At 40.9% G+C, this 21235-nt stretch overlaps 6 protein-coding genes and 1 long non-coding RNA gene across 7 annotated transcripts; 3 read left to right on the plus strand and 4 right to left on the minus strand.

The window, feature by feature from the left end:
• The first annotated feature begins 355 nt into the window (after nucleotides 1–355).
• Nucleotides 356–1797, plus strand: LOC115564121 (lipase 3). The gene is made up of 2 exons (XM_089262266.1): nucleotides 356–595; nucleotides 659–1797. The coding sequence occupies exons 1-2, from the start codon at nucleotides 500–502 to the stop codon at nucleotides 1760–1762; spliced, it is 1200 nt and encodes a 399-aa protein (XP_089118392.1). The 5' UTR covers nucleotides 356–499; the 3' UTR covers nucleotides 1763–1797.
• A 703-nt stretch (nucleotides 1798–2500) lies between these two features.
• On the plus strand, nucleotides 2501–7977 carry row (zinc finger domain-containing protein relative of woc). Its single transcript, XM_030388055.2, has 8 exons — nucleotides 2501–3548; nucleotides 3650–3954; nucleotides 4019–4177; nucleotides 4242–4607; nucleotides 4680–4770; nucleotides 5444–6273; nucleotides 6331–6698; nucleotides 6758–7977. The coding sequence occupies exons 1-8, from the start codon at nucleotides 2651–2653 to the stop codon at nucleotides 7737–7739; spliced, it is 3999 nt and encodes a 1332-aa protein (XP_030243915.1). The 5' UTR covers nucleotides 2501–2650; the 3' UTR covers nucleotides 7740–7977.
• Nucleotides 7978–8005: 28 nt separating this feature from the next.
• Nucleotides 8006–11161, minus strand: LOC115564120 (nischarin). Its single transcript, XM_030388058.2, has 5 exons — nucleotides 10866–11161; nucleotides 10691–10807; nucleotides 10390–10623; nucleotides 8582–9434; nucleotides 8006–8459 (listed from the first exon to the last, which is right to left on the minus strand). The coding sequence occupies exons 1-5, from the start codon at nucleotides 10959–10961 to the stop codon at nucleotides 8314–8316; spliced, it is 1446 nt and encodes a 481-aa protein (XP_030243918.1). The 5' UTR covers nucleotides 10962–11161; the 3' UTR covers nucleotides 8006–8313.
• Nucleotides 9191–10297, minus strand: LOC115564122 (structure-specific endonuclease ANKLE1). The gene is made up of 2 exons (XM_030388063.2): nucleotides 9494–10297; nucleotides 9191–9434 (listed from the first exon to the last, which is right to left on the minus strand). The coding sequence occupies exons 1-2, from the start codon at nucleotides 10236–10238 to the stop codon at nucleotides 9418–9420; spliced, it is 762 nt and encodes a 253-aa protein (XP_030243923.1). The 5' UTR covers nucleotides 10239–10297; the 3' UTR covers nucleotides 9191–9417.
• A 117-nt stretch (nucleotides 11162–11278) lies between the features above and the next one.
• On the plus strand, nucleotides 11279–13573 carry GPHR (Golgi pH regulator). Its single transcript, XM_030388053.2, has 7 exons — nucleotides 11279–11588; nucleotides 11653–11923; nucleotides 11985–12210; nucleotides 12283–12467; nucleotides 12544–12725; nucleotides 12785–12970; nucleotides 13027–13573. Exons 1-7 carry the CDS (start codon nucleotides 11328–11330, stop codon nucleotides 13300–13302), a joined length of 1587 nt encoding a protein of 528 aa, XP_030243913.2. The 5' UTR covers nucleotides 11279–11327; the 3' UTR covers nucleotides 13303–13573.
• LOC149091120 (uncharacterized) lies at nucleotides 12613–14181 on the minus strand. The gene is made up of 2 exons (XR_016197195.1): nucleotides 13893–14181; nucleotides 12613–13813 (listed from the first exon to the last, which is right to left on the minus strand). It is a non-coding gene; the product is annotated as an uncharacterized LOC149091120 (long non-coding RNA).
• A 5190-nt stretch (nucleotides 14182–19371) lies between these two features.
• Nucleotides 19372–20070, minus strand: LOC115564118 (uncharacterized). Its single transcript, XM_030388054.2, has one exon. The coding sequence runs from the start codon at nucleotides 20053–20055 to the stop codon at nucleotides 19435–19437; it is 621 nt and encodes a 206-aa protein (XP_030243914.1). The 5' UTR covers nucleotides 20056–20070; the 3' UTR covers nucleotides 19372–19434.
• Between the last annotated feature and the right edge of the window lie 1165 nt (nucleotides 20071–21235).

Genomic DNA, 21235 nt, shown 5'->3' on the forward strand with positions numbered 1-21235 from the left:
TTAAATGACGAATTGCGTTTGGGGATGAGCAACAAAATTTTAAGAGCTATAATTAAAAAGCTAAATGTTAACTTGAATAATTCTGTTGAACGTGCAAAAATGTACCATTTACGATTGAGGGATTTTTTATGTAGTTAAAAGGGAAATTTTGTTAAGTATGTTGGCGGGAATTTTTGAATTGAATAATAATTAAACTACTACAATAAACAAATTTTTGACGCAACAAATTTTATCAACAACGACATACGTTTTCTATTTATATACCAATCATGTTGATTTTGTTTTTCCACCAAATCTACAAATTCTGATTGCTATATATCAGGAAGCCTTACTTATGTCGACTGGTTATCTATTAATATTATTTAATAATATATGATTGAAGCTTTAGCGTTTTGTATTGGCTGATTAAGCTGACCAGGAGGTATATAAGGGATACTTGAATTTCACATATGCTCAATATAATTGCAGCAGTCAATAGTACCTGTTAATTGTGTTAAAAATGTGGCTGCTACGATTTTTGACAGCTCAACTCTTTTTAGCTTTCATCGTTACAGCTTTGCCCTCCAATGCTGGCCGCGTTAGTTCAACCACAACGGTAAATTAATATTGACTTAATAAAAAATGAAAGCCAATCGTAAACTAACTTATTTTCTTTAAGGTGTCTATTGTAAAAAAATATGGCTATCCTATTGAGGAGCATCAAGTGCAAACATCTGATGGATATCTTCTAACGATGCATCGAATACCCTACTCCAAGAACACTGGCGATAATGGCCATCGTCCAGTTATGTTTCTGATGCACGGTTTGCTCTGCTCCTCGTCTGACTGGGTTCTAAGTGGTCCCACTAATGGCCTGGCCTTCATTCTATCGGATGCCGGCTACGACGTCTGGATGGGCAATGCTCGCGGCAACACCTACTCGAGGAAGCATGCCGATAAGTCTCCACTGTTTCAGCCTTTCTGGAATTTTGAATGGCATGACATTGGCATATATGACTTGCCAGCCATGATGGACTACGTCCTATATCATACGGGCGAGGATCAGTTGCAATATGTCGGCCACTCGCAGGGCACAACTTCGTTCTTTGTCTTAAACTCGATGATCAAGAGATTCAGAAGTCGCATTCGCTCGGCACATTTATTGGCACCAGTTGCCTGGATGGGTCACATGGAAAGCCCGCTAGCCAAGGTGGCAGGTCCACTGTTTGGACAGCCCAACGCTCTTATCGAGCTATTCGGTAGCGCAGAGTTCATGCCAAACTCCAGGGCCATGGAGCTGATGGGCTCACTGCTGTGCAGTGATGCTGCAATATCCCAAGTGATATGCTCCAATGTGCTCTTCCTCATGGGAGGCTGGGACTCGCCGTATTTGAATGCGTCAATGATTCCAGATATTATGGCCACAACACCGGCTGGCTGCTCAATTAATCAAATGTTCCACTATCTGCAGGAATACAATTCTGGACATTTCCGTCAGTTCGACTATGGATCGATTAGAAACAAGAAGGATTATGGTAGCAAGACACCGCCAGACTACGATGTCGCTGGCATTGATGTACCCATCTATCTGTACTACAGTGATAACGACTACTTCGCCAGTCTCATAGATGTGGACAAGCTACGGATGACATTGGATGAAAAGACTCTGAAACGTGCTTATCGATTGCCAGAGGTGAAATGGAATCATTTGGACTTCCTTTGGGGCTTGAACATCAAGGAAATACTTTATGATCGAGTTCTTGAAGATATTCAAAATGCATAATGCGAAATAATAAAGACCTTAATTACCGAAAAGCATTATATGCCCTTTTTGTTGTGAGTCGAATATTTTTTGTTTGGCAGATACAGATACAGATACAGATAGAACATAAGGTTAATAAATATTTTTTGTGATTTTTTGTGGGAGCATCACGCGATATATGATATATGTATTGTATTGTATCTGTATTTATCAATATTTTATGACTTGAAAAATATTTACCGTTATATTTCATTTCCTATTGATTGTAAATATATTGTACCTCTTAAATGATAACAATAGAAGGCTAGTGCCATTTATGACATACCGGGGGGTCAAGTTATCTGATTTGACGCCAAAATATAAGGTTCGGAATTTTGTGCAATTTATTAGGTAATCTAATCTATCTTATGACCAAGTAATATATACAGTGTGCCGATATTAACTTCGGACAGCAGATACCTTTTTCTTTGGGAGCGAATTATTAAATAATTATACTTATACTAATAAAAAATTATAAAAATAATAAAAAATATATAATTAATTATATTTAACATGCAAGGCCATGAACACGTAGACCGTTTGGGGCGTATACAAAAAAAAAAAATGCATACATATATAAATAAATATAAATTATGTTTCTCTAACATTATTACTATTACCATCTATTACTGTGACAAATTCAAAATAAGGCTGTTCAATTCCCATTTTATGGTCACTCTATTCTTTTCAGTGCAGCCCTGGAACTCTTATTGTTTTTCGATATTTAGATGGTTTTGTAAATCTGGTCACACTCATCACGCAGGTACATCCACGGTACAGCCTCGGCGAAAAAAGTGTATTGTCTAAATTGTTTCAAGCATTATTTTGACTAGATAACGTTGCAATACGGTGCCCAGTGCGTTGGGAAAGATGACGCGCATAACTAGAAGTGACATATCACTTGATATGGAATGCTGGGTCGAGGAGCTATCCCCAGCCCAGTTAGCATACTACGAGAAAATCACAAACGAGCACAACGCAGTAAAAAATGCGCTTAAGTCAGCCGTCAGTGCCAATGAAGGCAAGGAGCTATTTAATGGTCAAGTGTTTCAGGCGTACTCCTTCAAAGGTAAGGTGCTGCAGGAGCTGAAGGAGGCCACGCTGCCTAAAAAGCCGCCAAAGCCAGAAGTACCACCCTCAGCTCCAGCTGCTGCTGCTACTGGTGGAAGTGGCTCAGGGCGGGGGCGGGGTCGACCACGTCTGTCCTCGAACATTGCCTACTTGGAGTCATCAGACGAGGGCGATGACGATGTGCCGCTGGCTAAGCGTTTAGCTCTATCCGCCGGCAAAAAGGCTGTTGCTGCGCCGGCCACATCGAAAGCGGGAAAAAAGTATGCAAGTGCTGCTGTATCACCCACTGGCAAATCTTCACCACAACCCAAAGGTGGTAAGGGATCCGGTTTGGGATCTAGTAGCAAGTTATTAGGTTCTGGCGAAGCTCCGCCCAAGAACTTCCGTCCTGCAGAGGTTAATTCAGTGGGTGGTTTGGTAGTGGGCAGCAACGATGACAGCGCGAGCAAAGATGGTAAGGATGCTAAGGATGGCAAGGATACGAAAATGCAGGGCAAAACATATCCGTCGCTGGTTGTACTGGCAAAGCCATTCCTCAAGGTTAAAGATATGGCAGCCACGCGCAGCAAACTGGATTCCAAGGTTAAACTTGTACTAATGCTGACACCCAATAAGTTCTGCGAATGGTTGCTTCAAGAAGGACTGTTGCGTGCACAGCAGCACTGCATTAATCATCGCAATAACGAACTCAAGTTAGGTAAGCAGAATTCATTATGACCGTTCTGATCATCATTTCTCTGGATAACACCCAAATATATTGAGCAAGTGCATAACTAACATTCATTATATGTATCCTAGGCGTTTATTCTGATATCAGCAAGTTCCCATATACTGGCGGCTATGTGTGGATCAGCGAATGCTGCCCATATCGATTCGTCTCGGTGTTCAACAATTCGATATTCGAAGGGGCTCAGCATCCGCCAACATTTTTGCTCAAGCTAATATACCACTGGGCCTGTCAGACTAGCATCCAGAACGTTGTGCAGTGGGTGAAGGTGGACAGCGTCTACATCAAAGGCATTTACACGTGGCTTCGTGCTATTTGCACCCTAGCGGTGCATCAAAAGTGCAAAAAACTGGGTGGCCCCGGCAAGTTTGTAGAGGTGCGTTCGAGCAGTTTTTCTCATGAAAATATTTCATTAACCTATATTTGTTATGTATTTAAAGGTGGGTGTCATCTCGTTGGGCACCACGTCGCAGGATGGCGCGCAACGTCAAGTGAAGGTTGAGGTCCTTGGCGTCTACGACTATGCGGACAAATCCATACGGCTGCGTGCCGTAGAGCCAATTACCGATGGTGATCGGAACTATAAGAAACGCTTTCAGGTACAAAGATATATTAATTCCATTTGATAACTTTTCTAATAATGTATTCCATTTCTCATTTCAGGCAATTTTAGAGCCGCTTTCCCGTTGGGTGCACAAGGACAGTACAATTTGCATAGACCTGACTGTAGACAAGATAACTCTCTTTAGCATGGGCTTCAAGAACATTGTACAAGCTGCAGCGACTGACAATGCAGCAAAGCATAATAATTCAGCAGTCATGGAATACTTGCGTCGCATTGTGCCACGCATGTTCCAGAATACCCTTTCGTTGCTGTCGCGCCAGATGATACAACAGTTCCTCGACGAGCTGGTCTGGCGCGAATCTTTTGGAACGTATGCACTGCAAGCATTCAATAATATCATCATACACATTGCCGAGCAGACACGCGTGACCACCAATGAGACCATCACACAACGTCTGTATCAGGTGGGTATCAATAAGCTTACCATTAAATGCAATAAAATTATTCAATTATAATAATCAATTTTTGTTAAACAGGTTGCAACGAATCCGTTTAAAGACTGGAGCGTACTGCCTCCCAATTACAAGGAGACACCGGCCAATGCCACTCCTAAACGCCTCAAGAAACGTTAGTAAATCATCGATAGATAGTATGTAGGCCGTGATTAGTTGTAATAGTTTAATTTTATCATATGGCAGCAGGAGCTGCGGTAAATGCCAAACCCGAATTATATTGTAATGCCTATGCGTTTTGTCACTCCAAAACTAATGTAATTTTCAATGTCCACGTCAATATGCAATTCACATATTTAATTATTTTAATATATTTTTTTTACAATCCATTAACATCGTATGTTCATGAGCGTAATTTAAAAAAAGAAATTATTTTGACCATGTTTGTAAATTAAATTATATTCGTGATATTTTTAAATGAGTCAGCATTTAAAAACTGATTAACATATAATTTTACTTTTGGCATTCTTAAAATGTGTTAACTTGTTCTAAAATGCAGCAAACGAAATAAAAAACAATAACTGAAACTGATTATGAATATATACAAAACAATGTAAAACTGGTACTTTTTATTTGCATTCATTATGATTTTTGGAGTGATATAACGTATACAATGGCATTAACATGATAATAACATTCAACTATGATGGTGGGTCATGATGATTTCAAACATTCCCCCGAAAAGATTGAGACTAAACTAGATTTCCATATCCTTAAGAGCGGCACGCAAAGAATGATCTCGTTAGTTAATGGATAATTATAATGGACCTTATCTTCTCGTTTTGTAGCTATCAGCGATTCGGACTATGTGAATGCAAGCAAGGAATATTCAACTAAAGTGAAGAAGGAGAAGGAGCGTGAAAAGGAAAAGGATATTTTGCCAGCGGGCAGCAAGCGTCGTGGCACCGTCAGCACACCTCCACCTGTTGTTAGTAAGCCCGCTCCTAAGGCGTCTAGCGCTAAGGTGGCAGTAAAACCTGGACCTGCTAAATCGACTACGCCGGTTGCGCCGCCGGCCAAAGTGCCGGTTAAAAAACCTAAGGACACAAAGGAAGAGAAGGAGAAGGTGCCTGTGGTTATCAAAAAGGAGGAAGACGAGCTGAAGGGCCTTGAGGAACTGTACTATGGCATTAGCGATGGCACCGAAGAGTTTTACGAGCATTTTCCATATAGCTCGCCCCGAGCTAATCCAGCGGAGCTAACCAGAACAGTAGAGTGTCCGATTTGCTTGAACGGCGAAACCTACGATTCCAACGAGAAGCTACAGACTCATCTGGTGTCGCACATCTCGCCCGAGGGCAAACAACACCAGTTCCAGTGCCTCTTTTGCCTGGAGAAGCACGCAACCGAATCTGTGCTGGCCAAGCACAATCAAATCATGCATCCTACCGAAACCAAGACAGATGGCTCGCCATCCTATCATTGCTTGATTTGCCAGCAGCGGCACAACTCTCTGCATCTGCTGACCGCTCATCTACAGAAGGTGCACAGCACTCTCGAACTGCCGTATTGGTGTCACTCCTGCGGCTATCGTTCTTCCTCGCATCGCGATCTGGTGCGGCACTTTTACGACGACCACAAGAACCAAAACTTTTTGCAGTGTCCCTACTGTCTCGATGTAAGTGAAATCTCTTCGTTTCTCATCTGTTTAGCAAACTAAATAAATTTCTTGCAGATCTTTTACTTCACGCACAAGGGCAAGGTCAATCAACTGCGTGTTGAGCATTACTTTATGCATTTGGATGAGCATGTGAACAAGCGTGATCCGTCGTTGCGCTGCCAGAAATGTTCTCTGAGCTTCTTGGAGAAGGGCGACTTGAAGCAGCACTCTGTCTTGCATCACGTCAGCATGACCAAGACGAATAGACCAGTTCGCATGCTGTTGAACAACTCTCTTCTGATTCCGCCGCCCAAGGTTCGCACTCATCATCGCGAGCAGCCGCCATTCTCGACGTACAAGCGACCAGTTTTCTTTGCTTTCCTTGAGGGCAAAACGTGCGCAGAGTGCAATACAGATATCGCCAGTGAGGAGACGCACTACACGTAAGTACCACTAGACAGAATATCAATGATTGTTAACTGACTTTCTTAATGCTCAACAGCGGTTGGCTGCACTGCGTTAAGTGCAATTATCAGACATGCTGCGAGCGCGCTCAATTCCGGCATGGGGTGGATTGTAATGGTAATTTCGTGGATGCCATGGAAGTAAATATGCCGCAGGAGATGCACTGCATCTGTGGCTTTGCCACCAGCAATGGCAACAAAATGGCACAGCATTTGGCTAGCTGTGGTCTGAGCACCTGTTACCCCAGCGTAGAGGCGGCCAACGAGAATGCCGTCAAGCGTAATATGCTAGATATGTTGGGTCTGGTTCGTCGCGACGGCGAAACGTCAGGCGAGGGCGGTGAAATGGGCGATGATGCCATGGACGACAATAACGATATGATACCAACACCAGAAGATGGCCAACAGCAACAGTTGGAGCAGCAGCAGCAGCAGCAACAGCAACAGCAGCATGACAATCAGCAGCAGCATATGCAGCATCATCAGGAACCACCTCAAGCCCCGCCAGTGGAAATGCAAACAGATGAACAGCAGCAAGGGGAATATATACAGTCTCAACCTGTGCCTGAACAAATGTCCCATCTGGCTGAACAGCAGCAGCAGCAGCAGCAGCAGGAGCAACAACAGCAGCTACAGCAGCAACACCAACACCAACAGCACGCTACGCCAATACAATTTGGAGAAATGGAGGCGGCGCCTGTCATGCTGGATCCGCAAGTTCAAGCAGCCGCCGATTACGCTCAGGTGTCTGTGGTGCAGCAACAACACCACCAACAACAACCATATGCAATGACTGGCTACGGCCAGAGCGCGCTCTCAACAGATATTGATATGCCCCTAATTGGTGAGCTAGCTGAGCCCAATGCGCCGCCAACACCCCAGTTTCTCGGTGAGGTGCACACACCCATGTTCGATGCAGTGGCCGCAGCCGAGCAGCAACACTATCATGCTCAGCAGCAGCAGCAGCAGCAGCAACAACAGCAGCATCTTCAGCATCATCATCACCATCACCCCCAATGATACAAGGCGATGGGCAAGCTTAAACCACGCGATTACACGCTGCCTTGGCAGAATTACTAGAAATAACTTCACCAATTTACAAACACACATTCATGTATATTGTTGAGTATAAATTGTATTAATTTACATACATTACAATTTTGTAGATGAGCATCAAAATATTGCACAGTAAATATTGATCGACGCTTGCAAAACTTTAAAAACATATAACATTAACTGTCCATATGCAACTCATAAACGCAAAATAAAAAAAAAAAAAATAAAAATATTATAACCACAATTTCTTCTATTACTGCGAAAAATTGTTAAATCAGTATGTACAGGACATTTACAAAGAGGACGTGGTACATTTTAAAATTACATTTAACGATATAATTTTGCCTTACTATTTACTGTTTACTGCTTCTGTTATTATTATTATTATTATTGCGAAACCTTCGAAAAGTTATGATAGACTGGTTGCTCCCTGACTGAGCCAACTGACGTCCTCGAAATACTTATGTTGGTGAGATTGATTTTTACATGTTTGGAACTGTCTGATTATTGAGGTCGAGTTTGTGATCTTGATCCTTGGTCATTTATTCTGCTGTCTTTGTTTGGACTTCAATAGAGCGGACAGTACAAGCGCTGTGTCCAGCTCCTGTTGTGTGCCTGGTTCGTTGTCCAGCGAAATCTCAGCAGCACGTTCATGGAAACGCGCCAAAACGCGTGGGCGGTAATCTGAGAAAGAAATCACTTTTAAATGGATGTCAGCGACAGAGTATAAATTGCAAGTTTGTTGCTTAAGTCTTCTATTTTGTAGCGCCCATTAAGCTGGCTGCTATAAAACTCCACACACTCACCCACACTTCCTGCCAGAGGATTGCCAGTGAGGCATAGCGTCTCCAGGAGCGGCAGATTAGCAACATGATCCACCTCATCCAATTGCTCGATAAGATTGCAGCTCAAGTCCAGATTGACCAAGGAGAGCAGTTTGCGCAATCCGCTTATCGATTTGATTTTGTTCTGTGCCAATTTAAGAGTCACAAGATTTCCCATGGAGAGGTGCCAGTCGACACAGTCGGATATTAAATTGCCTGACAGCGAGAGCAGTTGTAGGTGTGGCAGCTCTGCCAGATTCTGTATGGCGCGAATGCGATTTTGCTCCAGGATTAGACGACGCAGTTTGGGCGCAGTGCGTACACTGCCATCGATTTGTGTGAGCAGATTGCCCGTCAAGTCCAGCTCGGTTAGCTCATTCCACGCATCTGTATTGAGCAGAGCATCCTCGCTATTGGATACCGCGGGGTCCGGCAGAAGACTGGGCACATCACAGTTCTTATGCAGATTGTCGCAAAGGAGCACTTGATTAATGTGGGTAATTGTGGTATTGTGCACACAAATCGTTTGCAATGTCGGTTTTAAAAGCTCTATGTCCACGATATTCTCGGTGGAGAGAGCTGAAAATTTGAGTGTTCTGAGATTGCGGAATGCGTTCAAGTTGAAGCTCAAGCGGTTAGGAATGATATTGCTGCGTCCAATTGGTACATCCACCGTGTTGTAATCCTGAGCGAAGCTGGCATTATCCTTGATAGGCGTCACGACCAGCGACTCCAACTGCGTGCTAAAGTCCAGTACGTGCGAAAAGTCAAACTTACCACCTTGCTCATTACTGGGCGGGCAGGGCAGAGCGAGCCGTTCACTGATGGCATATATCTGGAAAGGTACAAGAAAATATTGATTGATAATAGCAACTAGTTGTAGCAAAAGTTTACGCTTAAGGGAAACAATCTCAGGTCTCAGTTCGCACTCCTCATTCTTTAGGTAGACCATTAGCAGCCTGTAGAGCAATAATACTCCCATCAGTCTACGCTGCTCCTTTGTAAATTTGCTGCGGGCCACACCGAAGTAGACGCCCACTCGTCGGTTGGTCAAATGATTAATGCCCAAGGCATCGATCATAGCTGCCTCACGGGTGTGTGCGTCATTTGATGAGATGCCACTAAAGCTGCGCAATAATACAACGCCACGGTTCTGCTGCCAAAGATGTACAATAAGTGCCAGCTTGGGATCCTTAGCCAGTATGACTGGATTGGCAGAGCGCAATAGCTTATGGGCTTGATATAAGTGAACGTATGGACGCGCCGCCTTTCCCTTGCCCACATAGAAAATGGAGCGAAGAAATGTGAGCCACACGTCGACCTTGTGCAAGTACTTGGCTCTTGGATTTCTCAGTCCATCGGTAATGCGGGAATCAAGTAGCAGATAATTGAAAAATAGGCGTTTGCTTTTATCATGCCGCGAAAACCACCTACGATGCCGCTTGACCAGATTGGAATGCTTTCCGATGCTTGCAAAGCTACTCTCCGACTGAAGAGTATATTGCAGCTCATGAGAGAAACTAGTCGAAGGTACGTGTAATTCGCCTAAAGAGTACTTGATGCCGCGAATCTGTACAAATTGGTGGACGAGAGGACGATCTCGAAGCATGGTTAATACGGCGACTAATAATTTATACATGGTAGTGCATCTACCGTTAAATAAATGTTTCAGTTAAATTATTAAAAAAAAAAAAATTAGTAAAATAGAATTGAATATGTGAAATTAGAATGTAAAATAAAAATATACATATGTATGTTAACAAAATTGAGTTTTTGTAAGTATAACCTACCTCTAGGGCTGAAAAACTGTACTCCTTTTTGGCACTCAGCAGCGCATCGCCACTTTCGTGAAAAAGCTTGGCAAGATCTTGTAACAGATAGATGATATCGTACTTGTTGAAATCCAAGAATTCAGCCAACAGACGTGGCAGTTCCTTGCCAAAATGGGTGAGTAGCTTTTGCAAATAGGTTTCCAGTTGCTCGCGTCGCTGTTCTAAGAACGCAGGCTGCTTATTGCCCACAAGCTGCAAATAGATAGAAACATTCAATTTTTTCCAAGAGCTGTCCCTAATTCATTTTCAGTGGGCGTACCTTCTTTGGCGGCAACAATTTTTTGATGATGGATATATCCTCGACCAATTTATCGTGCAGCTGGGCAAAATCACGATATCGTCGCTCCACAAACCAATCCACATTGCCCACACGAACCTGTTGCTCCAAGCGATTAGTAATCTTGGTAGTCATTTCAAATATTTATAATTAATACCTTGATGTCATAATACGTGATCCCAGCTGAGCTTTCTACAGAATACTTCGGTATTGTCACCGTTGTGTCTTCATATTGACGGTAATAACACGACATAGTTACGTTTGTGTTTTTGCACTTGACAAAGTATTTTACATTTAGCGATTAAAAATTAACATAATTGTGACATTTGTTTAATGTATGTCTAAAACGAGCAACTGTTACTAGTGCCTAATCAGGTTTAGTCATTTTTGCACAGCTGATTCTAGTCGAGATTAGAGATGGACATTGTTGCAGATCGGCAACAATCGTAGTTCACATTATGTTTATACATATATATATTAAATAGAAAAAGCATGTATTTACATTGACTACATAACACCTTTCATATAATTTTAGATTTATACTTTTTTTTCATATATTGAAAGAGTATTTTGGTTTGATTTTTATGTTAACGCCGGTGTCAACGAAGAACTTATTTAAATGTATCGATATATTGTAATTGAGCGTACAACATTTAGCAGTCTGGCAACGCTTATCTGGACATCGGCGTTTTTGTTTATATTGTTTGTTGGCAATTTCCATTTAACAAGTGCTGACGAACAGGAGTTTGATGATCTTCAACTAAGCAATGTCACTGCCCATGCACTTAAGCGTAGCAATAATAACAAGCAAAGCATAAAAGAAGTGACTCAGGCTAAAATGGGGTTTCTAGGCGACTGTGTAATCGTGTTCGTGTCGCAGGCAAGCGGCTTTATTCATGCTTTAAATGATTCGTATTACAAACGCCATTTATTTTGTTTTCCAGATGCTGTTCTTTGCCGGCGGCTGGCTGTTCTTCAATAAGCAACTTTTTAAACACTATGAAATCCGTCACATATCTGTACAGTTGATATTCTCCTCAACATTTGCGTTGTCCATTACCATGTTCGAGTTAATCATATTTGAAATTATTGACGTATTGGAATCAAGTTCCCGTTATTTCCATTGGCGTCTGGGACTGACCCTTTTGTTGGTCATGGTTACCGCCGTGATACCTGTCTACATTTGCTATTCTGTGATACACAGTATTTCCTTCTGTAAGGCAAATACCTAACAAACTTTAAGACGTACTACAATTGATTCGATTTCTCGCCGCAGTCTCCGATAGATGGGTCCGCATTTTGACTACACTCTGCTGGTTTGTCTTCCTTTACGGACTTTGGCGCATCGGTGAACCATTCCCGCTGCTCAGCGCATCGCATGGCATCTTTACAATAGAACAGGGAGTGTCACGCATTAGTGTTATTGGTGTAACTGTCATGGCCATCCTCTCCGGCTTTGGTGCTGTTAATTATCCATACACTAGCATGACCTATTTTATCAAGTACCCGTCGAGCCCACTCATACAACTGTAGGCTTATCTGATTTTCGACTAATTGGTTTGTTTTTATTGCAGGCCCGTTTCGCGAAATGACATCATATGTTTTGAGCGCCGATTGACTCTGACTATCGACATGTTGACGGCTAAAAAGAGGCGCATTGCAATGGCTGTCTATAATCATAATAAACAGCATCCCACGAAGCCTCGAATTTGGGATATGCTCACCTCAGCAGTGCATCGCACAAATATCGATGGGGAGGGTAATGAAATTGATTCGATATTGTACTCTATCATCTTTTTTATTGTTTTTTTTTTTTTTTTTTTTTTTTTTTGTAGATATTAATCAGCTAAAACTAGAAGTTTACGGCTTAGAAGAGTTGCAACGATCTATTTTTCTAGAGCTAAATTCGCTCAAAAACATGGAAGAGCGTCAACGCTGGTCGCAAACACTGCAGGGAAAATACTTTAATGTGCTGGGTCATTTTTTTAGTGTCTACTGTGTCTATAAGATATTTATGGTTAGTAATGTAAAGATATACAATTTTAGTCACTTGTAATTTGTGATTTATTTTTACAGTGCTGTATTAATATAATATTCGACCGCGTTGGCCGTAAGGATCCGGTGACGCGTGGCCTAGAAATAGCTGTGCACTGGTGTGGCTTTGATATAGATTTGGCTTTCTGGAACCAACATATATCCTTCCTCCTGGTTGGCTGCATTGTGGTTACATCTATACGTGGCCTGCTGCTCACGCTCACAAAGGTACGTGATTTGTTAAGTTAAAATGTATTTCAATAAACTTAATTGTTTCTTTGCAGTTCTTCTATCGAATTTCTTCCAGCAAATCAAGCAACATTATTGTATTGATTCTGGGTCAAATAATGGGCATGTATTTCTGCTCATCAGTTCTGCTGATGCGCATGAATATGCCAGCCGAGTATCGCGTGATTATTACAGAAGTCCTTGGCAATTTGCACTTCAATTTCTACCATCGTTGGTTCGATGTCATATTTCTGGTCAGCGCCCTGACTACCATTATTGTCTTGTATTTGTCGCGCAAACCGGTTCGCGTGGACGATACAGACTTGAATTAAACCAAAAGAGAGTAAAGATCATGATATGTTATGATAAGCTAGGCACAATTCAGTTAAACATATTTAATGCAAGCTTTATGTTATAAAGATATATGTCTATCAGTGTATACGCCTCTGCGTATGCATACGTATATATACCATATTTCTGCCTTAGTATCCTAAGTAATATATAGCACAAAACTTTATTTACAGCAGTGAACTGTTTAAAATATGTAATATTTGCTTGTTTTTAAGGTTAAATTCCATGATATAAAAGCTTTCAAATAGCGTACCCAGTATTTGTATTCACCTAATCAAGCTTATGAATTACGAAAGCTTTAAAAAAGCTTTGTGTTGTCTTGTAACAAATATCCTTTTCGTGCTCAGGGTTCACTCAGTTTTGAGTGTCTTTTCCCCTCTTGCTGTTTGTTGTTCCACTCGTTCCATTGCTACTGTGTCATGTTAATAACATGAACCTGTTAATGTTAATGTTATTGTTGACTGTTTAGAATTGTTGGGTAATCTTGTGGTTCTGTAAGAATAATAACAACAATCAGATGTAGGAACTAGGGCATTTCTAGGAAGCTGCCAAGAGAAGACTTACGCCTTACATTAAATATTTTAAGATTTCCGAATAAAAATGTTTCAAGATATCTTCAAAAATATCTCCTTAGAGTATTTTCTTTGCTTTTCTGCAACATCCCATTGTCATTTAATGTACAGGCCCAACTCAGAAGATCCACTTCAAAATGAAACTTAAAGCTGTTAGGAATTTAAAAAATTCCACAAGCCGTCAGCAGTTGTTGAAAGGGTAATGAAAATATAACGATGCGTGCCAATTCGACAGCAGACTCGGCCTTTTGGGCCAACTGTAGATAAAATGCCATTAAATCTGCAGCAGCATCAAAAAGTGGGCAAAAAGCGTTCAAGTGTCTGAATGAATAAATCATGAAACAAAAATGATTGAAGGGTGCGGCACAAAACAGCCACCCCTAAAACTGCAGTGCCCTTAAAAGCTGTCGAACAAAAGCGCAGTCCACTGACGACTAAACCCGATTTAATCAGCTGTAAATTCGATTAGCTGTTAACAATGCATGAGGCGACGGCCCATTGGATGATGAAAGAAACTGGACTAGTGATGCGCACACACACACACACACAAGCACACATATACACGATAGGCGCAAGTAAAGTCATCCTGACGTATCAATGTTGTTCTTGCCAGCATCAACATGTGCATAAGTTATTAAGTTATTTGCATTTGTTGCACTTTGTGCTGGGACTAGTTCCACTCGGCTGCACGCTACCATCTCTAATTGTGGGTGGGTAGCTCGCGTAACGCTCACTCACTCGCTCGCTTGGTCGGTCGCCCGCTCGTTTACTGTTAGCTTACCTTATCGATTTCATCGATTAGTGATTGATAATGTGTTTGGCCTGCTTGCTGCTCCTCTTGCTGTTCCTGTTGCTGTTGCGCTAACCTCGTTGCCTGCTATGCAAATTTCCTACTGATTTGAATTTCATTTACGTTACGTATACGCACCATATGCTTGGCCATAATTAATGCGCTGTACACCAGCCGGCTAATTAGCATAAACTAAATTAATTTCCTTATTTGAGCCCTGGGGCTTTTACGCCCATGCTGATTGACAATATCAGATCCATGTCAGCCCATTCAAGCTGGCGCAAGCCGCAAATCGCTGGCAATTGCTAAGTGCCTCCCTCCTTCTGCTATAAATTCGCCTTGACACAGGCTGGCATCTATCTGGCTGGCGTGCGTATTTAGCATATTGGCAGCGCCTCAGCGACATGAAACCATTGTTTTTTTGCTGCTGTGCTGTTGTGTGCACTCACATATGCCTCTCCGATTCGCACCTATCTTGAGGCAATGCCAGCAACACCAAATTTAGCAGCCAGCAATTGATTTTATTGTCAGTGCCGACTCGCTGCGGGATACGGCAACGGCATTAGCATATGAGAAGCCCGCTCGTATTGCTGAAGAATTTCTGACAGCCTTTGTGCCAATTATGTGAGAAACGTGTGCGTCTGTTTTCTCTGTGACAGTTGAAATGGCTAGGGAGCTACAACTCTAGATGGAACAGCAAATGGGCGAGGAAGATCTTAGATGAGCAAAGTTAAAAGTTAAGTTTAACTTGGAATGTTGAGCTGCGCAGTTTGCATATATTTATTTTATATATATTTAACTTTAATGTTTGATTTTATATTTTTATCAAATCAATGAATAAATAATATTTCAATCCGATTCGACTGTATTATTATCACCTTAATTATTTTTGAATGCCAAATCCTTTTAGGGATCTCAAATTGTTGAACCAATATTCCAATAACTAGCATATATTAGATGTGGGTCCACTTGATTGAACGTTATATATTCATATTATGAATAAACTCTAATATCATCATATAGACAATATATCTATACTATACATAAATCTGTTAGGTTATTTACAAAATTCATGTATTTATTTATTTTGTCTTATATTTTTCAAATATAGAATTTCCAGTACTGCCTGCTTGGCAGGCCAAAATTAACTTGTTGGCTCGACGTTGCTCTAATGAACAGCGTTTGGTATGCATTAACCTATAGCCGCACACTTTGGCCTCATTATACTAAACCTCATCGATTGCTACGTACTGACCGTTCACTAATTAAGTTCTTTTTTTCTGCTTCCCTGGGGCAGTGGCAGGTGCGCCAGGTGCGCATGTCTCATTAGCGTGCTCTGCGCGTAATTAACGCCACAGACTTCCAATAAGCAGCAAATGCAACTGTCTACGCAATCAAAGCATTTGCAATTATGACATTGATTACGCGCTGAGAGCCATGAATGGCTCATAGCCAGGAGGGGTAATACAAAAATAAGTATTTATAGCCAATTCATGGTCAATGCACAGGGGAAATGAAAGGCCCTAAGAGCGCGCCTCATTAGACGCGATGCCTAGATGGTGATAAATCGAGGGAAAATGCGAAAAGACGAAGAAATAAAATAGAGTTCATATTGGGTCTATATGAAGTGAACCAAAAATCAGTTGACATAGGCCACACAGATATGACTCTGCCTCTCTCTCCTTCTCTCTCTCTTTCTCTATATATGCTTCTTTCTTTTTTCATTGCAGACTGCCAATCAAATTATTTGATATATAAATTATTTAAAAGTGCTGCAACAATTCGAGGCAAGCCGAGACGAGGGCTGCGTAGGGCAGAGCCTGCGTCGATTGAGTACAGGGTGTTTGGTTAAATGGATGAGCACTTAACGTGATTGTTGCTAGCGTAAGCACCCTGTACAGCGATTGCACCTTTTTTCGTAGGTCTCACTTAAATATATGAGCAGCCATATACAATGTTGTGTATGCTGCAGATCTACGTAGATTCCCAGCTGGGTCTCGGCTCAACCAAATCATGGTTGTTAATAAGGCCAATGATGAGTCTGCTACAGCTACAGCGGCAGCTACTGCTGTCTGTCCAATGTCCACTGTCCGCCGTTCGTGTATTGATGAGAACTCAATAATTCAATATAGCTGCTTGGGCAGTCATTAAGGGCAGTGAGTGGGCAAGGGCGGAGGCGTGCTCCTGAGTGGCTGACCCAACTGTTTCGAGTGGCCGCCCGCATGCGAATAACTACACACACACACACACACACGCATACACATATATGCACAACGGAAAGGTCGCTTATAATAACGTTATGCATGCTTTTAGGCGCACAAGGACAAGGCAGGTCCTTAACGAGCTACCAGCTACAGCTCGAATCCTGCCGCTTGTCGTGCTGCTCACTACTGCTATTAAATTTATCGCTGCACAGCATCAGCAGCCACGCCCACAAGAGCGCAACTGCAGTTGTTTATTATGCATGGCGTGGCAGCCACAGTGAGCCAAGTGAGCCAAGTTCGCTTTTAAACTGTGCCAAGATTATTCCCTCTATTTTGCGCTTCAGTGATTCTTGCCGTTCAAAACTTGGCTAAGTTTAATACATCTCAATCTAAGCGCCTGTCGCTGTGAAAGAGAGAGAGAGAGAGAGAGAGAGAGAGAGAGAGAGAGAGAGAGAGAGAGAGAGAGGGAGAAAGAGAGAGCAAAAGTTGCCATAAATGTTGATAAGACATGTTTGTCAGTCGCTTTACCAGCTCACCTGCTCACCTGCTCACCTGCCCAACTGATTGAGTGGGCAAATGTGTAAAGTCTGCCAATTTGTTTGGCCTGATGATAAATGCATGGGCCGGCATTATACAGATTGTTTTCTTAGCACAGCAGCTTACAAGCCGGCAGCTCACATGGATGTCTGTGCGTAGTTTGGTGTGCGGCTATTTCGGATTTATTCAACAATCTGTAAGCCTATTACAGCCAGCAGTCTCGCTTGACTCCAATAGAGCTCTCGGTTCTCGTAGCTGCACAATAGTATTTACTGTAGTAATAACAAATGCCAGAGCGCTTCGTTAGCCATGCTTTAACCTGGCCCACACACAGCCCACTGTCTAAGCCCATTCCCATCACATTCTGACAGCCATTTGCTCCATTTGCGCCATTTGCGACACAGCTGATTGCTCTGGTCAGCGGCCATTTGTTGGCAGGAGTCAGACCAGTGTCGCTGCTGCTGCTGCTGCTGCTGCTGCTGCTGCTGCTGCTGCTGCTGCTGCCGCTGTCATTGATGGCATCTCAATCAAGGCTGTCATATGCAGTGACACGGCCCTTCAGCGCCACGCGCTGATGAAGCTCCACAATTTCCGCCATATTCTTGTAGCTTTGCTCCTTGCAGTTGGCCAACTCTTTTTGCTTCTCTCTTTGCCTTTGTCTTTCATGATGATTGCTTGTCGCGCTCTGAGCCCGCAAATTATGTAAATGTAATTGGCAATCGGCAATTGGCCCCATGGCCCAACTGTTATTCATGACCATTTGGCGGTGCTCAAGCTAACAAGTTACGATTATATGCCTTTAAAGATTGTCAAGATATAAATGAATGCTACTATTTCTACTACAAACAGCCAATCAAGTGAGAAAATGTACTCCTATCGAATATTTGGTATAATTTTGTGGACCTCAGCTTTTTATTGGTAGTGAGTGTGGCATTGGGATTAAGTGTGGCACCAGATTAGTAATTGCTTTGATTGCGCTATTATTCAGTATATAAAAAAAAAAAAAAAATAAATAAAATAAAAATATAATCATAAAAGAATGATTGGTAATATTAATATAGATGTAATCTAAGTATAGATCATCTGAGATTTTTTGTTTTTAATTAGTATGTAGAGCTAGATTAAGCTGCCACTAAGGCCAGCAGTAAGCTTGTTAATAAAATATATAATATGAGCATAACTCACGAGAAATAGATAAACTATCGAATATTTTATATACATTATTAGACACCGTATAGCGCATTATCAGATCATCGCATTCTTTACGATAAAGGAGTATATTATTGATTATATAATAGTCCTACAATTTACTCATTATTGTACTCTGTATTATTATAGATATTTTTGTTTAAATCAAATCAGTAAGTCAAATCAAAATCAAAGGTTTCTTTAAAATAAAAAATAAAATTAAAAAAAAAAACTGAAAAAGCTTAGCAAAAATTCATTTAACAAATGCATTCAAATACAATTGAGACTATCTAAAAATAAGTACTCCAGATGTATATAAGGTCATATCTTGAGAGCAAAAATCAAAGACTGAAGTTTACTTAAATTCTCGACTGTAGCAAAAACGCTATATAAGCAGATAGAACTATGATAAAATTTAATCAATTTATTTGCATTTATTTAACATATTCATATATATATTTATAAAGCTTATGCATAGTTAATTGTTTTACATATATCAGCACAATTATATGGGGAGCTTAGATTTTAATAACTCGGCAGAGAAGGCCGTTACAAAATGTGTGTTATAATCGCGTTAACAAGCTGCTCGCTGCTGCAGCTGACTTGGCTTTCAGCAAACGAGCGCTTCAAAAAACCGCTGCTGCTGTCTCTGGCGTGTCCGGCACAGTTGGAAGGGCCAAGTAAAAAAGGCTTTGTCGGCGTGGTAGCCAAATTTTGTTGGTGAAAAAAACTAGAAAAATATGAAAAGTGGTCAAAGAATTTTAAATAGCAAACGGATTTAATTTACATAGTACATAGACCGAAAGGTAGCCTTGTCTAAGACTAAGTTAGAAAGAACAGACTCAAATGCTCGCCCAGATTGTGGGAGTTGTGCAGCTCCTCTCCGGGCTCATCGAAAAATATGCGGAGCAAGATCGTGGCGCGCATGCAGCGTGTGATCGCATTGGCCATGATCAACAGCTTGAAGAGGATGATCATAATTATCTTGCATAGATTATCTGGCTGTATGTCGTCCACATTGCGTATCAATTGCATAAGGCTGTGGGTCGAGACGTACATGCTAGCCAGCCAGCAGGTGATGAACATCAGCAGATAGGGCCCAAAGTACACGAACATGCGCTTGTTCATTGGCACCCGCTCGCCCTGCACTTCGTCGCTCGGGTTGAAGAAGTTGCAGCGCGAGCACTGATAGATCCGGAACAGCATCTTGAGTATCACGAAGATCACAAAGCCCTGGGTCCGCACATCGAACGTCAGCAGCGAGGAGTAGGTTATCAAATAATTTAGATAGCGCAACCAGAGGAACCACTTGCGCTGCTCCTTGACCAGCGGCACCACAGCCGCCGCTTGGATCATCAACCACAGGTACGTGAGCGTCAAGAAGCACCGCAGCAGGCATATCAGAGTCCGCGCGCATTTCCGGCGTTGCTGCACCTCCGGCATCCTAAATACTTAAAGTCAGCTTAAAAATCAAATACGAATATGTAAATGAAGTTTTATGAATTTTCACCTTTTAATTGCTTTTTAAATCTTTACAGAAGCGAAAGGCCAACTACACACTCACACTTTGTGTGTTTAAATAGAAAATGACAAGCATTGCCTCCTATGACAACTAAATAACAGGCGAGTCGATCCCAGTTTCTATTCAAACTCAGTTTAGTAGTAAATAGTACCTAATTCCATTTTCCTTTGCTGATAACTGAATGGCAAAGTTCAATCTCAGCTACAATAATAAATCAAGTGCTAAGGTCAGCTATAAAAATATGCATATGCTTTAAATAAAAATTAGCTATCGAGCATTAATCTAGTGCTGATTTGTTAATATTAAGTACTGCGTATTATAGATTCAGCTGCTATTTGTAGGACTTGCCCACAGAGAGCTACAAATTAAGTATTTATAATCACGTAATATATAATTATTTGTAGCCGGATCAAACAATCACAAATGCGACTTTTGGGCAAGGACTTAAATGTCAAAGCCCAAGTTGAATTTATTTTTAATAGTAGTGAATAACTGCATACCCTTTAAATTGATTTTTTATATATTTAAATACGTTTGATTTTGCTTTATGAATGTAGATATTCTATACGTATATCTATACCTATTAAAAATTATGTATATAAAATATAAGATTATGAAATAGGCTATTTAACTATAATATTATTTTTGGCCACGTATTTAATTGCTGTGCATATTTACTTTATGTCGCAAAAGCTTTACTATTATAATTGAAATTATTATCATTATTTTTAAAATTTTATTGAATATGCATTTTTTAAATAATAATAATTTTTAAAATTTATTCACATAATAATTAATTAAACAAAATAAATCTTCATAAATAAAATATTTTAATCTAATATTATTTTACTATTATAAGTGAAATCACTATTATTTTTAAAATGTTATTAAATATGCATTTTTTTAAATAATAATATTTTTAAAATTTATTAGCATAATAACTAACTAAACAAAATACTTTCGATATTCATAGGTGCATAAATCAAATATCTCAACCTACCTGAAAATAGATATTAATTGAGTAAATTTAAATACGTATTATCTAGCTAAATAATTGGAATATGCGTGATATATTCATTTCTCTTTTGTTTATGCGTAGAA

This window comes from Drosophila navojoa, chromosome 5 (genome assembly GCF_054131105.1).
Source record: "Drosophila navojoa isolate 15081-1374.11 chromosome 5, UAZ_NAV_1.0, whole genome shotgun sequence".
In the NCBI taxonomy this organism is placed as follows: domain Eukaryota; kingdom Metazoa; phylum Arthropoda; class Insecta; order Diptera; family Drosophilidae; genus Drosophila; species Drosophila navojoa.